Here is a 16,152-nt window from a genome sequence, read left to right as displayed (position 1 = left end):
TTGAAAGTAAATGTTTTGCTTGCGAACAAAATCCGATGCATGCTAACTTCAGATATCGAGACCTCATATAGACTTCTATAGAACGTGGACACAAAAAAAAAACCTAATGCTTATCGGTTATTGGCACCCCTACTTTTCTGTCAGATAATGCACCATTTCCCCCAGAAAATTGTTGCAATTACAAATGTCTAGGCATTCTCATGTTTATTTCTATTGTTTGTATTGGTATGACAAAAAAAGTTAAGAAAAAAAGCCAAATATGACACAATCCACACAAAACTCCAAAAATGGACTTGACAAAATTTTTGTCACCTTCTCGAAATTGTAAAAAATAATAGCATTCCAAGTGATGCTCCTTTAATTTGTAATTAAACTCACCTGTATTAATTAACAGGTGCTGACAATATATAAATTACACCAGCAACCAGATAAAATGGTGAAAAATTGACTCAACCTTTCTTTTGTGTGTCTCTGTGTGCCAAACTGAGCATGGAAAATAGAAAGAGCAGCAAAGAATTGTCTGAGGATTTGAGAACAAAAAATGTGGAAAAGCATGGACACTCTCAAGGTTACAAGTCCATCTCCAGAGATCTTTATGTCCCTGTGTCCACTTTGTGCAACATTGTCAAGAAGTTTACAGCCCATGGCACTGTAGCTAATCTCCCTGGACGTGACGTGGATGAAAAGAAAAATTGATCAAAGATTGCAACAAAGGATTTTTCGAATGGTGGATAAAGAACAATTGATTCACTTCCAGACAAATGTAAGCTGACCTTCAGGCACAGGGTACAAATGTGTCAGCTCACACTATACGTTGCCATCTGAATGAAATGGGACGCTATGGTAGACGCAGGAGGACCCTACTGCTGACACAGAAACATAAAAAAGCCACATTGAAGTTTGCCAAAACTTACCTGAGGAAGCCAAAATCCTTTTGGGAGAATGTGCTGTGAACAGACAAACAAAACTACAGCTTTTTAGTAAAGCCCATCATTCTACTGTTTTCAGAAAAATAAATAAGGCTTTTAAAGAAAAGAAGACAGTCCCTTCAGTCAAACATGGTGGAGGTTCACTGATGTATTGGGGTTGCTTTGCAGTTTCAGGCACTGGATGCCTTGACTGTGTGCATGGCATTATGAAATCTGAAGACGACCAAAGAATTTTGTGGTGCAATGTAGGGCCCAGTGTCAGAATGTTGGGTCACCGTCAGAGGTCATAGGTGATACAGCAGGACAATGACCTAAAGCACACGTCAAAAAGCACCCAAAAAAGGTTTAAGACAAAGCGCTGGAGAGTACTGAACTGGCCAGCAATGCGTCCAGATCTCAATCCTATAGAGCACCTGTGGAGAGATCTCAAAACAGCAGTTGGGAAAAGAAACCCTTCCAATCTGAGAGACCTGGAGCAGTTGGCAAAAGAAGAGTGGATCAAAATTCCAGTAGAGAGCACATCCTCTATCTAGGGGGTTATTTTACATCTCTAACATGCAACAGAGGAAATCCATATATTTAACAAAAAATAACTCATATTTTGAATTCTACAATCACTCATAATTCTTTAAAGGTCCAAGAGTGGCCATATATATCAGTTGAGACCCTCCCCAGTTTCATATTTTATCATCAGGGTACAAGAGTGACCCGGTTCAGTTTGGGAGGTATTACAATATTAATTAAAATGAGATTTCATTTACGTTACTAATGTTGACAGATTTGGATTGTTAGCAAACAAGTCTGAGCTTTTAGAAAATTTTACTGTGCATATGTATCTGCAAAACTATCATTTAGGCTGCTACTTGAATAGTTATTACTGCAAGCCAATTATTTGCTAATGTTTGTACTAATTTCTACACAAAAAGGTCCCTGGCATATTTGTCTACGGATAATGTTTGCACATGTACTTATTGTACTTGTTCGATTACAAAGCTGCTGTTTGATGGCTTACTTTATATATCAGCATGTATGTAATATTTATATTCTCTTGCTTCTGCTGTAAATGCACATATTGTTTATTTTGTGTATGCCAAAAATCTCAATAAAATATTATACATTTTTTTTTTTTAAATCCAGTAGAGAGGTGTAAAAAACTCATTGAAGGTTACAGGAAGCAATTGAATTCAGTTATTTTTTCCAAGGGGTGTGCTACCAAATATTAAATTGAAGGTGCCAATAATTTTGCCTAGTCCTATTTTGGAGTTTTGCGTTGAATGTGTCAGATTTAGCTTTTTCTGTCCACTTTTTTGTGTCATACCAATACAAACAAAAGAAATACACATGGGAATGCCAAAACATTTGTAATTGCAGCAATTTTCTGGACGAAGTGGTGCATTATCTGACAGAAATGCAGGGGTGCCAATATTTTTGGCCATGACTGTATATGTTAATATGTGTATATACAACTGTATATACATATATACATATTTAAATGCATTAATACACATACACACATATTTATACATACTTGAGGGCACCCATTTACTTTCTACTAAGTTAGCGCAGTTGCGATATTGCTTATCGACAGCCGCACTTTAGTGTGCTACGTTTAATCTAGCCCATAATTAGTATAACAAAAAAAATGTTTCTACAAGAAAGGTTACATGTGCCATAAGAAAAAAGGTAAAATTTGGTTTTCAGAAGGTTAAACGTTTGAAATAAATATTTTAGAAATCTCACAGGTATGTGGCAAGCTAATCATTATTCAAAAATTGTCTAAAAACCCCTCTTTATCTAGTTGCCTGAGGAAGCTGTGAACTCATAAATGGTCTATTACACCACATTAATGTGCCCAAAAATCTCATCAAAACAATTTAAATCATAACCTTTCATCTTTTAATCATTTTGCCTTTTTAGGTGTTCTATAAAAAATGGTGTAAATGTCAAGAATACTATCAGATATATTCCTTCACAATCAAAGCAATAAATAGCCAGCAAACAGCTTTTGCTCGTGCATAAACCTGTAAAGCATGTAGATTAGTGTGTGTATTACAAGTTGAAAGTAAAAGGTTTGCGCATAATGGTGATTTTGCAATCCATTTTTCTTCTGCTGATATTACAAGTCGGGAGAAATCGCCATTGTGCTAGCAGGATAGTCTAATAGTTCTAGTAAAGTGTGTTCCGAAACAAAAAAGTTGCTCAAAACACAACAAAAATACCTTACAAAGTACACTTACATCTCTAAAGGGCCATTCTCCCGCATCACAAACACTAATAAAACTGTTAACCCCTTACCCACCATCCTCCCACATTGCAAACACTAAATAAAACTATTAACCCCTAAACCACCACCCCCACATAGCAAACACTAAATAAATCTATTAACCTCTAAACCGCCAACCCCCCCCACATTGCAAACACTAAATAAAACTATTAACTCCTAAACTGCCACCCCCCACATTGCAAACTACATAAATAAATTATAACCTAAACCGCAATCCCCCCCACTCACATTCTCAGTTGGCCCTCCTATGCCAGAGAATATGAGCCTACCTGGAGGTTTCTCCAGGTTCTTGTGCAATTTTGGTATGCAGTAGAATATTGGAAGGACAGGGTGTTTCTAAAACATAAACTGATGTTATCTTCAGGTAATAGGGTCTTCTCTCAAAGCATCATTGAGGATGAACAGGAGTTCATTACATGATCTGTTCTGTTAATAAGGCTATACTGTTGGGGGTCTGTAAGCTTTCTCATAGCCTCCTCAAGATAAGCACTCTTATCCATCAGGACAACGTTGCCACTTTTGTCCGATAATTTAATGACAATGTCATCTCTGTTCTTTAATTCATTCAAGGCTACTCTCTCTGCTCTGCTTAAGTTGTCAACTATTATTCCTGTATTCCCACATTTGCGTATATCCTTTTCTACACACTTAACAAAGCTCTGTATGCTAGGAACCAGGGATAGTGCTGGCATGTAATCAGATTTATTTCAAAAGTGAGATGTCACTGGGAATCTGTCATCACTCCCTCACAAGGTTTCATCTTGCTCAGATAACAAGGAGACCACATTCGTTAGAGTCTCCTTGTCAACATTACTTGTAAGAGAGGATTCTTTGATTCTTCCTTTGAGTCTCCACAATTTTTTATGGACTAATTTTCGAGCAAACAAATTTATGTTCTTAGTTAATTCAAATTTATCTAGTCCTGATGCAGGACAAAATGAAAGACCTTTTGATAATAATTTAATGTGTACCTTGTTGAGAGGGAATGAGGACAGATTTACCACAGTGAGTGCATCTCCCGTGGGGCTGTCCCCTAAAATTGATCTAGCCTCTCCTGGTTCCTGGTCATTATACGTGTGTAATTCCGGTTCCCGATGAACCTACTGTTCCTTCCTCTCCTCCCTCATCCAAAACGAGTATCTTCCTTTATGTTTCCCCCTGCCCTCCTCTCCTTGTCCTACGCCCAAGGGGACCCCTGAGTCCATAATGGCCCTAACATTGTACGTGTTACGGTCAAGTTCACTGTCAGAGTTGTCTGTACCAGAGTCATAAGAACCCCTAACTGCTGGTGGATTGCGGTAAACATAAATTCTACCATTTTTAAGGTCATCCTGATCCTTCATTAACTTTCAACTTGTCCTGAACTTGATCTCGCTATGTAATTTGTCAATACTTCTTTGAATTTCTTTATTTTGTCTCTCAAAAAATGGGTCATTGGCAAAAAGATTAACCTGTTCATAGGCTTTAACTGTTTCAATTTTACTCACTTCCAGTCTCATTTTATCCTCCTCTATCATGAGTTCCTTCAATTCTAATGTACACTTTGTTAGAATAGCGTTCCATTTTTTTATGAATTCATTCTCTGCCTCTGTGCCCCTCAGATTTACACCAGGGTCTAGCCTTATCCTAAGACCTCTAGGAATCAACTGTTCCTTTACATAGTTTTTAAGACTAACTAGTTCCCATTTCATTTTAATCTCTTTAATGGCTTTCTTTTTATAAGCTTTAAAGACTGTAAACACATCTTCTGTAACATTGTCTATATTACCTTCATCTATTCTTAATATCGGTTTAAAGGCATCAGAGATATCACTCTCCCATCTTTCCTCACTGATTTTAAATGCTGTGCTCAAAGCAAAACACCACTAAGGGTTTCTCACTGAGCCAAAAAACAAGCTGTATGATAATTACTAAATAGACCTAACAGGTGCCATCCGGTATAGCACACTCTGTGTTGCTTAGAATAAACACAAACAGGGTATACAGTAATCCATGTTAAAGCTCATAATCTGTAATGTAAGAAATCATACTACATGCTAAAGTGCTTCATAAATGAAAGAACCAAGGACAAAGTTATTGTAAAAGTAAAGGGGCTCTTATTGCTCCCGCACGCCCACTTCCAGTTTTCCCAGAGTTTACACACAGCAGCGTATGTTTAAATGCCTGTAAATAGAGCACATAGTGCAGCTGAACGCTATATGCTTCAGACTGTACCACTACAGAGAACAAATGTCCTGGTATTAACACGGTATTAACACAGAAGCTGTCCACTTGGACACGATTACTGCACATCTCCTTATACTGTGTTTGGCACACCTCCAAATAGCCTTGTTTCAACAGATCCAGGCTGTTGAGAGTAAACGCTTAGGCTGAACATGGAGGGCTCAGTACACACCTGACTGGATATCCACTGGGATACTGATGATGCGTTTTGCCCCTCCCCTTTGTGGGTAGTCATTTAGGGCTTCATCAGATATCGCTCTCATCCACTAACAGGGCTTTTAGGGAAACAGTGTAACTTTATTGTTTCTGAAGGGCTATAAAAGCCGTTAGTGAATGAGAGCAACATCTGTCATTCCCTAGGGTGCACAAGTTAATATTTAGAATTTGAATTCATAGAGAAAATGTGTTTTTTGTACCTTTTAAACTGTACATCTAATATAACATGAGCTTTTAACTTACTTTAAAATAGGATTGTGAGATTTTTTTTAATGTTCAGACTAGAGATAATTAGGAAACTATAATTTCTTAAAACGTAAGTACAAAAACTGTGCTTCTTTCACAAAACATAGGTGGCTACAATCAGTGAAATCTCAATGGGAGTGCAGTGACAAATTGTTACAGCAAGATGGCCGCTCGAAAGCAGCTAAGAAAGGGGAAAAGGGAAAAGAAGAAAAATCCTATAATGTTCGGTTAGGTAATGTATATGCAGTATGGTTACTATCAAAATCAAAGTATTACGTTTATATGATCATTTTCAGTTATTTAAATTTTAAATTGTACAATTTTTTTTATAGTAATATATAATGAAAGATACAATGACCTGGAAAAGTATGTGTGTTCTGCGAGAGATTCTGATATAACCTTTGATCACTACCATCCATGTGCTGCATTAACATTGGATCTGGTGAGTTACTAATTTATATTTCTATAAATAGGGGCCTATTTATCAAATGTCTTGCAGACCTGATCCGACAGTGCAGATCAGGTCCGCAAGACATTGCTGAATGCGGAGAGCAATACGCTCTCCGTATTCAGCATTGCACCAGCAGCTCACAAGAGCTGCTGGTGCAACGCCGCCCCCTGTAGACTCGCGGCCAATCGGCCGCCAGCAGGGGGTGTCAATAAACCCAATCGTACTCAATCGGGTTGAATTCCGGTGATTCCTGTCCGCCTGCTCAGAGCAGGCGGACAGGGTTATGGAGCAGCGGTCTTTGTGATCGCTGCTCCATAACTTGTGTTTCTGGCGAGTCTGAAGACTCGCCAGAAACACGGGCCGTCAAGCTCCGCTCGGAGCTTGATAGATAGGCCCCATAGTCTATAAGATCTGTAATGTCTGCTCAAAACTATCAAAATATACATCGCTTAGAAACATTCTAGCTTTGCTCTATGTTTATCCTGGTATTTATTGAATAATCTCTTTTTTAAACAAATTGCAAATATTAGAAATAGTTAATGGCTCATAGAAGTATCTTATTGCTTAATTATTTGCCATTATATCTTCTGTATCTCTTTATCTCCTATTCCTCTAAAAGGTATTTTACAATATTCAAAATGGCTCATGCAATATTCAAACATAAGTAATTAACTTTATAATATATTAAAATCATGCTTTGCTGTTCAAGAGAGATTCATGCCAGTTTCATAGAAATGTAATATACAATTTAATAGACTATATCAACTGCTTTATTCTGCATTATCCCTCCTTCCTATTGAGGAAAATAAATAATTTGTAATCCAAAGAGTGCAAAGTTTCTGGGTGTAATGTTCTAACATCTTGTCATACTTTGGGTTAATGTAACACAACATTATCTTCAAATTTGAGTACATACAGAATAAAATGAGAAAAAAAAGTCTCACTCGCTGATCAAATAATTCATTTATAGCAATAATTATTTCATACTAAATGGTGCGATTTCTAACAATCAAATTGTAAAAAAAGAGAGTGAATAGCATGCAAAATAAAGTGAAGAGGAAGTAATGTAAAACACATTTTATTAATAGTATAAATCAATAATATACATAATGAAATTCTTATTATCTTTGAAAAGTATAAAAGAAATACACATAGTTTTGCGCTATAGAGGGTGCGACGCGAATGCAACAAAAGTTACGTTATTTCACCCTCCATATCACTGCCATTATGAGTTTTGAAAAAGACGGGTTGTGCGTGCGATATGGTGGTTTTAAGCTCCATACTAGGGATGGGCGAATGTGTAAATTTTCGAATTTCGAATGTAGAACGAATGTTATTACCGAAATTCGAATTCTAAATCCGAATGTCGATAAGAACGAATATTCTTAAAAATTCGAAAATCGAATGTTATTTACAGTTTTCGAATGTCACTTTCGAATTCGAATGTTTATAATTATATCGAATGTCCACATTCAAAATTTCGAATTTAACATTCTATTTAACAAATACTATTCAGAAGTTCAATAGGCGGGAATCTAGTAAATTGATACATAATAGATACAAATATATCATTTTGAATGTTTCCATATGGAATATTGCATAATTCGAATATTACATTTAAAGAAAGCATTAGAAATACTATTACAAACATATAAATTTGAATTTTTCGAATTCGAATATAAATTCGAATTTTTCGAATTCGAATATTGCATAATTTGAATATTACATTTAAAGAAAAAGCATTAGAAATACTATTACAATCTAAATTCAAATTTTTTGAATTCGAATATTGCATAATTCGAATATTACATTTAAAGAAAAAGCATTAGAAATACTATTACAATCTAAATTCGAATTTTTCGAAAAGAATATTTTCGAATGTATTCATAAAATTCGAAACCAAACATTCGAAAATCGAATGTTAGAATGTTATGTAAACATTCTAAATTCGATTTGAACGAACGAATGTGTTAAAATTCGTGCCTTTTTTCGAATGTTGCGAAACATTCACCCATCCCTACTCCATACCGCACAAAATACAAGCGCTGCTTTGACGTGCTCTTGCACACTTTCCCCATAGACATCAATGGGGAGAAAGTGTTAGAAAAAACCTAACACCTGCGATCATGGAATGAAAAGCTCCATAACGCAACATCATTGATGTCTATGGGGATAAAAAAGTTACGTTTAAACACCCTAACCTAAACCCAAAGTCGAAACACTCCTAATCTGCTGCCCCCAACATCGCTGACACCTAAATAAATCTATTAACCCCTAATCTGCCGCCCTGACATCGCCGCCACCTAAATAAATCTATTAACCCTTTTTACCCCGTACCCCAACATCGCCCACACTATAATAAAGATATTAACCCCTATTCCGCCGCTCCTCAACATTGCCACCACTAAATAAAGTTATTAACCCCTAAACCTCTGGCCTCCCACATCACTGCCACTAAATAAACCTATTAACCCCTAAAGCGACAGCCCCCCACATCGCCAAAAACTAAATTAAACTATTAACCCAATAAACCTAAACACCCTAAACACCCCCCTAACTTTATATTAAAATTACAAGATCCCTATCTTAAAATAAATAAAAACCTACCTGTGAAATAAAAAAATAAAAAATTAAACTATAAATTAAACTAACATTACTATTATACTAACATTAAACTAACTACAAATTAAATAAACTAAATTACAAATTAAAAAAAACTAACACAACTAAAAAAAAAATCTTCAATTACATAAAATAACAAACACTAAATTAGGAAAAATAACAAGAGAGCTACTTAAATCCTATTGGCTGTTTAAATCAGCCAATAGGATAAGAGCTACTGAAATTATATTGGCTATTCAAATCAGTCAATAGAATTTTAGTAGCTCTCATCCTATTGGCTGATTTGAACAGCCAATAGGATTTCAGTAGCTCTCATCCTATTATTAATAGGAATGCAAGGGACACCATTTTGAAAAGACCTCCTTCCGTTGAAGATTCAGTGTATGGCGGTGACCGTATGAAGAGGATGCTCTGTGCCTGATGTCTTCAGGATGGACCCGCGCCGCCTGGATGAAGATAGAAGACGCTGCCTGGATGGATGAAGATCTCGCCGCATGGATGAAGACTTCTCACCGCCTGGATGAGGATGGATGTCCGGACTTCAAAAACTGTAAGTGGATCGTTGGGGGTTAGTATTAGTTTTTTTAAACTTTTTTGGGTGTTTATTTTTTTTAGTTTAGGGTTTGGGCTATCTTAAAAGAGCTAAATGCCCTTTTAAGGGCAATGAAAAATAGCTGAATGCCCTTTTAAGGGCAATGCCCATACAAATGCCCTTTTCAGGGCAATGGGTAGCTTAGAGTTAGGTTTTTTATTTTAGGGGGTTGGTTGGGTGGTGGGTTTTACTGTTGTATTTTTTTTACAGGTAAAATAGCTATTTAACTTAGGGCAATGCCTACAAAAGGCCCTTTTAAGGGCTATTGGTAGTTTATTGTAGTCTAGGTTTTTTTTATTTTGGGGGAGATTTTTATTTTTATAGGGCTATAAGATTAGGTGAAATTGTTTTTATTTTGGATAATTTTGTTTGTTATTTTTTGTAATTTAGTGTTTGTTATTTTTTGTAATTGTAGATTTAATTTTTTTAGTAGGGTTAGGTTTTTTAATTTGTAATTTAGTTTATTTAATTTGTAATTTAGTTTATTTAATTTGTAGTTAGTTTAATTTTAGTCTAATAGTTAAGTTTAATTTATAGTTTAAATTTAGTTTTTATTTTATTTTACAAGTAGGTTTTTATTTATTTTAAGATAGAGATCTTGTCATTTTAATATAAAGTTAGGGGGGTGTTAGGTTTAGGGGCTCATAGTTTACTTTAGTTTTTGGCGATGTGGGGGCTGTCGGTTTAGGGGTTAATAGCTTTATATAGTGGCAGTGATGTGGGACGCCAGAGGTTTAGGGTTAATAACTTTATTTAGTGGCGGCGATGTCAGGGAGTGGCGGAATAGGGGTTAATATCTTTATTATAGTGTGGGTGATGTTGGGGTGTGGGAGAATAGGGGTTAATAACTTTAGTATAGTGGCGACGATGTCGGGGGGGGTGGAATAGGAGTTAATAAATTGAATTAGTGGTAGCGATGTCGGGAGCAGCAGATTAGGGGTTAATAGGTTTAATATAGTGCTTGCGATGCGGGAGGGCCTCGGTTTAGGGGTTAATAGGTAGTTTATGGGTGTTAGTGTACTTTGTAACACTTTAGTTATGAGTTTTGTGTAACAGTTTTGTTGCGTAAAACTCATAACTACTGCTCTCAGATCACGGTACGGATCTTGACGGTATAGCCTGTAACGCAAGGCTTTTAGCCTCACTGCAAAACTCGTCAGCTCTATGGAAATCCCATGCAAAAATGTCATTTTTTTGAGTGTGGGACTGACGTTCCGTTACAGGCTAAAAGACTTGCGGTACAGTTATACCGACAAGACTCGTAATGGCTGCGTTGCTGTTTTAATGCTGAAATGGCCAAAAACTTGTAATCTACCTGATAGTTAGCTAGCTCTGCTCTCTTGTGAATTACAGATATCTGTGTATTTGAGAGGTGTTTGCATTTTGTTCAGCACAAATATAGAAATGTATTAAGGAAATGTGTAAGATAATTTAACAACATTTTCAGATTAATTCTCAGTAAAATCATACATTTCCCTTGGTAAAAATTAGGAATACACAGGAAGTAAAAAAACACAACAAAGTCCAAATGAAGATCAATTAACAAAAAAATCGAAGGTAATAAAGTACAACAATAAATAAAAACTGTAAAAAATTAAAGGGACCTTAACACAAATTTGAAATTATTTAAATATATATTTGTAAAATGTCTTCAAAATCCATTTTTGATGGGTATATAAGTATTCCACAATGATATTGATAATACTAATAATTTAAAAAGAAAAAAAAAGTTAATTAATCAGAAAATATATGTTGAAGGAGAGAAGACACAGTAATAAAGATACCAAGAGAACGAAGGAAAATTGATAATAGGAGTAAATTAGAAAGTTGATTAAAATTGCATGCTCTATCTGAATCATGAACGTTTAATTTTGACTAGACTATTTCTTTAAATATGAAGATTTATTACATAATGTTGCATGTATTCTCATATAACAACACAGTAATGCAAACATTTATCTTATATCTTTATCTGGCAGTAAATAATAGCTTTAAAGATATGCGGAGATGAGCTGAAATTGAGTTGGCCAAGGAATTTTTTCAATTGACTACAATTAAAAAAAAAGCAAAAACAGTTGCTACAGTTAAACATTACATGACCCTAATAATCATATTCATTTAGATGATTTATCCAACTGTGTACATGTATAATGTTTGTGCATGAATCATAATACAATAATATTTGCTTGTCAGAGTAAGAAGTATGGAATACCTGCTGATCTTGCCTTTTCTCCACGAGAGAGTGTCCAGTTATATGATGCTATGGCAAATGTATGGCCAGAATGGCCAAATAAAGAGGTAAGAACAACTTTTATCGATATTAACAAATTAGTTAAAGTGCATTGTTACAGCTTAAACAGGTATAAGACAGGAAGAATGCTATGGTCCAGCAGTTAACTGAGGAGAGTACATAATGAATAAAAATACAGACTACAGATAGATGATTGAGATTTGTTAATAGTTATCACACAACTATGAATATATGTCGTGCTAGTAGGGGGTTAAAGTAAATTTCAGTGAACAAATGCAGAGTAAAAAACTACATGGACAAGATCACAATCAAGCTGATATTATGAAGAGAGCAACAGCATATTTTAATACCTGTTTAACAGGAAGTCACGTCCACTATTAGCCCTAACCTCACCAAAGCTTGAAATGCTATGATCTGTAACCACACTGAGAACCCCACTTCACTTATCTATTAGCATGCTGGCTTTTCCTAGCCTTTAATGTATCTTATTGAAACTTACAGCTGTCATAATTAACCTCTGGTTTTCAGTATGTAGCTATCATTATTATGATCTGTGACTGGATTGTGATCACAAATAAAAAGGTTATTTATAGAAAAAGGGCTGACATTTTGTTATAACCTGCCTTTTTAAAAGAAAGTTATTTTTTTAATACTGTCTACTTATAAATTTAACAGTAAGATGTATACAACTATATGAAACTTAAAGTCACACATTAGCTGTCCTTAGAAACGTTTTGCTAAAGATTGCAATTATTTATATAAAGGTTTAATATGTCTTAAAGGGACATGAAACCCAAAATTTTTCTTTTATTCTTTTTCTCTTTTATGATTTAGAAAGAGCATGCAATTTTAAACAACTTTCTAATTTACTTCTATTATCTAATTCTCTTGATATACTGTGCTGAAAAGCATATCTAGATATGCTCAGTAGCTGCTGATTGGTTGCTGTACATAGATGCCTCGTATGATTGGCTCACCCATATGCATTGCTATTTCTTCAACAAAGGACAGCTAAATAATGAAGCAAAATAGATAATAGAAGTAAATTGGAATGTTGTTTAAAATTGTATTCTCTACTTGAATCATGAAAGAAATGTTTTGGGTTTAGTGTCCCTTTAAGTCATTTATGTAACTTGATATATTAGACGATTTGTCATTATTTTGAGAGAGGCACAACCTGGAGCATGTGACGGCGTGGCATAGAGGAGTGATAACTGTTTACTTGTGACTGGTACTGGGCCAGCAATAGTGACTGAGGATACTCTCTGAAGCAAGGGTTGGCCCAGTGTGACAAAGAGGAGTGAAAAGCAAAGTCAGTGGGATTCCACTTATGAAAGAGCCTAGCCTAGGGCAAGAGATTGGAAGAAGGTGCACAGCTTATGATATGTGCTGAGTGAGGGGTGGGTTAATTTGTAAGCCATACTGGAGCAGAACCCAGGCAGACAGTGTACCTTAAATACTTCATAAATGTTCTAGCTTCTAGTATTAAGGGATGTGGAAATTGTAGAGAGGCATTTGCTGATCTTGCTAAATCTCTTTGGTGTGTATAAGCTGGTCAGGGTGATTTGGAGCCAGTGACTTATACGAACAGCACTTTACCATGGGTTGACAAGCAGTTTGACCCATATAAACTTTCTGATCCCTGGCAGTTTTCATTTGTCTAAGGCACACGTCTTTCGATTGTCTTAGTTTACCTTTTCCAAGTTACTTGCAAATTTTGTGAAAGCTTTGAGAGCAATCTCCTAGATATTTATTTCCATTCCATCCACACCAAAGGCATGGTGCTGTGTCAAGTGGAAATTTTTTGTACAGCAAAGAATACCCAATGTCTTAGGAAACATAGACTAGGTCAAGAGCGCATTTTAGATCAAGTCACCTAGATCAAGAGCACATTATTGAAACCCAAAATATTTCCACAGATGTGCAAATGTTTTTTGATATTCTCTATGTGCATGAAGAATTTTTTTTCAGTTTTCTGGGCTCTATGATCTAAGACTCCCTGGTCACACGAGATTATCTAAGTTTTCTCATCAGTACAGAAAGCTCCCTCAAATAATTTTAGCGAAGCAAAGTTTAACTTGAAAACTGTTTCTCTAAATATGCAGAGTTTTGGATGTGAAGAATAGACACTTGCACTACAATATCATTCTAAAAAAAAAAGCTCCTAAAGACTTTGTGTGATTTCTCTCCATGCCAACGTTTTTTTTTTTGTTTTTTTTTGTTGTTTTTTTATAAATATTTTTCTCTTTATTGAAGAAATTTAAACTTGTTACAGGCATAAGAAAACAGTATGTCTCTTAGGGTTACAACACTCCCCAGAGACATTTACAAACATAAAAGGTATTGTCGGTACAGAACAAATCCCATCAGACCCAAATACAGCAACATTAAAGAGAGCCGCTGGCTATCAGGTTATCTCCACTTGACTCACTGCCAACCAAGATTTGACTTACATTTGGGGCCACTTGACCTGCCATGGTTAAATTATCTAGCTCCAGTGGAATCTCATTGGGTCCCTATAAGGCCTTATCTCGTTGAGCTCCCTGCCAGTTCAGTCCCCTCCGCATCAGCTCGGTCTCCATTTCTATCTTAGAGACCCTATCTATCTACTATAGAGACCGCCCTGAGTGCAGAGTCTGGAGCGTCGAATAAGATGCTCTCTAGATTAATATTAACAAGGTTATGTTGGATATTAACTTGTGGGATCTGAATTTAATGTAGGGACAAGAATACAAATCCTGGAGTGGGTCTCATCACCTCTCACCATCCATGCTGAAACACTCACCCTAGGCAGGCGGAGTTGAAAGAGAACAGGGTGGGGGTGCGGTGTTGGAGGGTAACGGAGTCTTGGAGGGGAGGGGAACAGAGGGGAATCAGATAGAATATGGGAGACCACATGCGAGCGCCCTAAGTGGGAGGATTCATAGCCAGACTTTTCAAGGCCATGCATGCTCATTTATGCAGGAGACATCTTAATGGTCTCTTGGTAGATCCTTTTTCTGAGCCCATAGGTCCCAAATTTGCCAATATGACTCAATTTTGTTTAAGTGGAGATAGAATCCCTTCTCCATCGCCTCATAGGTTTCCATGATCTGCATAACTCCTGTAAGGTTAGGGGGGTTTGACTGTTTCCACATTTTGGCTATCGAGAGTTTTGCAGCAGCAAATATGAAAATAGCCAATTGTTTTTGGATTCTGGGCATTTTTGACGGGAAGATGTTCAGAAGAGCCACTTTGGGGATTTTCGGGATAGATATCCCTGTTGAGTCACATAACTGGAAGACTCCTCTCCACAACTGTTTCAGGGCTGGGCACGCCTACCATACATGGAGATCTGAACCTACTTGGCCACACCCTCTCCAGCACATAGGCGAGTGGGCAGGGGCCATCTGGGCCAATCTCTGGGGGGTATAGTGCCATCTAAGACAGACTTTGACAAACAACTCCAATGAGTTTGCACAATGCAGTGTCTTTTTGGTGAGCGAAAACGCATGGGACCATGTTGTCCCAGTGACCTGGATTCTCAATTCCCGTTCCCATGCCTTTAACTGCCACACCTCTCCCGCACAAATGTCTTTCATTATGCAAGAGTAGTGGATTGACAGTGGTTTTGATAGGGGTTGTCTAGATTTGCACTTCTGCTCCCACACCGTTAAGTTCCTTAGGCCTGTCGCTGGGAAACCCCAACTGGATAGAAACTTGTGTAGCCTGAATCTTTCAAACTGAAACCACGGGGGGGGGGGAATGACCTCTCCCCCGTGTCTCGACTCAGCCGGTTTTAGTGCATTTTGTTAGGTATAAATCAGAGACTCTCGTTAGTCCCCACTGTCGCCAGTGGGAGCCGTGGGAATCCTGGAGTCCTCTTAACAGGCCCGGGATCGAGTGTATTGGGGAGGGGTGCGGTGCTATCTCCATGTGGTGTCTGATGGTTTTCCAGCAGTCGAGTGCCTGCTTGACTATAGGGTTCTGAATAATAGTCCTATCAGTTTTGTAGTCAAGGATCCAAGGAAGATCCCCAAGGGTGACACCTGGTGGGAGGGAAAACTGTTCCACTCTCTTCCATCCCTGTGTCAAGTCGCTCGTCTCCCAATAGGAGATGTGGGTCAATCTTGCTGCCTCATAATAAATTGTGATGTTGGGGAGCGAAACTCCTCCCACACTGTAGGGTCTCTGCAGCGTCTTTCTGGAGATTCTAGGCTTTTTCCCTTGCCAGATATATCTGGCCAATAAAGCATTAAACTTTTCCAGTAATGAACGAGGAAGGTTAAGTGGGAGACACCGGAAATAATACAATATCTTGGGCAGAATGGTCATTTTGACCGAGGCTATATGTCCTAA

General features: G+C 37.0%; 1 protein-coding gene across 1 annotated transcript in view; it reads left to right on the top strand.

Moving 5' to 3' along the window:
* LOC128647449 (probable ATP-dependent RNA helicase DDX60) overlaps window positions 1–16,152 on the top strand; it is a 1,088,706-nt gene that overhangs the window by 425,374 nt on the left and 647,180 nt on the right. The window contains exons 21-23 of the mRNA XM_053700235.1: window positions 6,006–6,130; window positions 6,231–6,340; window positions 11,757–11,861. Coding sequence (XP_053556210.1) covers window positions 6,006–6,130; window positions 6,231–6,340; window positions 11,757–11,861 — 340 coding nt within the window. The remainder of the gene's footprint in view (window positions 1–6,005; window positions 6,131–6,230; window positions 6,341–11,756; window positions 11,862–16,152) is intronic.

Source organism: Bombina bombina, chromosome 2 (assembly GCF_027579735.1).
Source record: "Bombina bombina isolate aBomBom1 chromosome 2, aBomBom1.pri, whole genome shotgun sequence".
In the NCBI taxonomy this organism is placed as follows: domain Eukaryota; kingdom Metazoa; phylum Chordata; class Amphibia; order Anura; family Bombinatoridae; genus Bombina; species Bombina bombina.
This window is presented reverse-complemented; position numbering and strand designations above follow the sequence as displayed.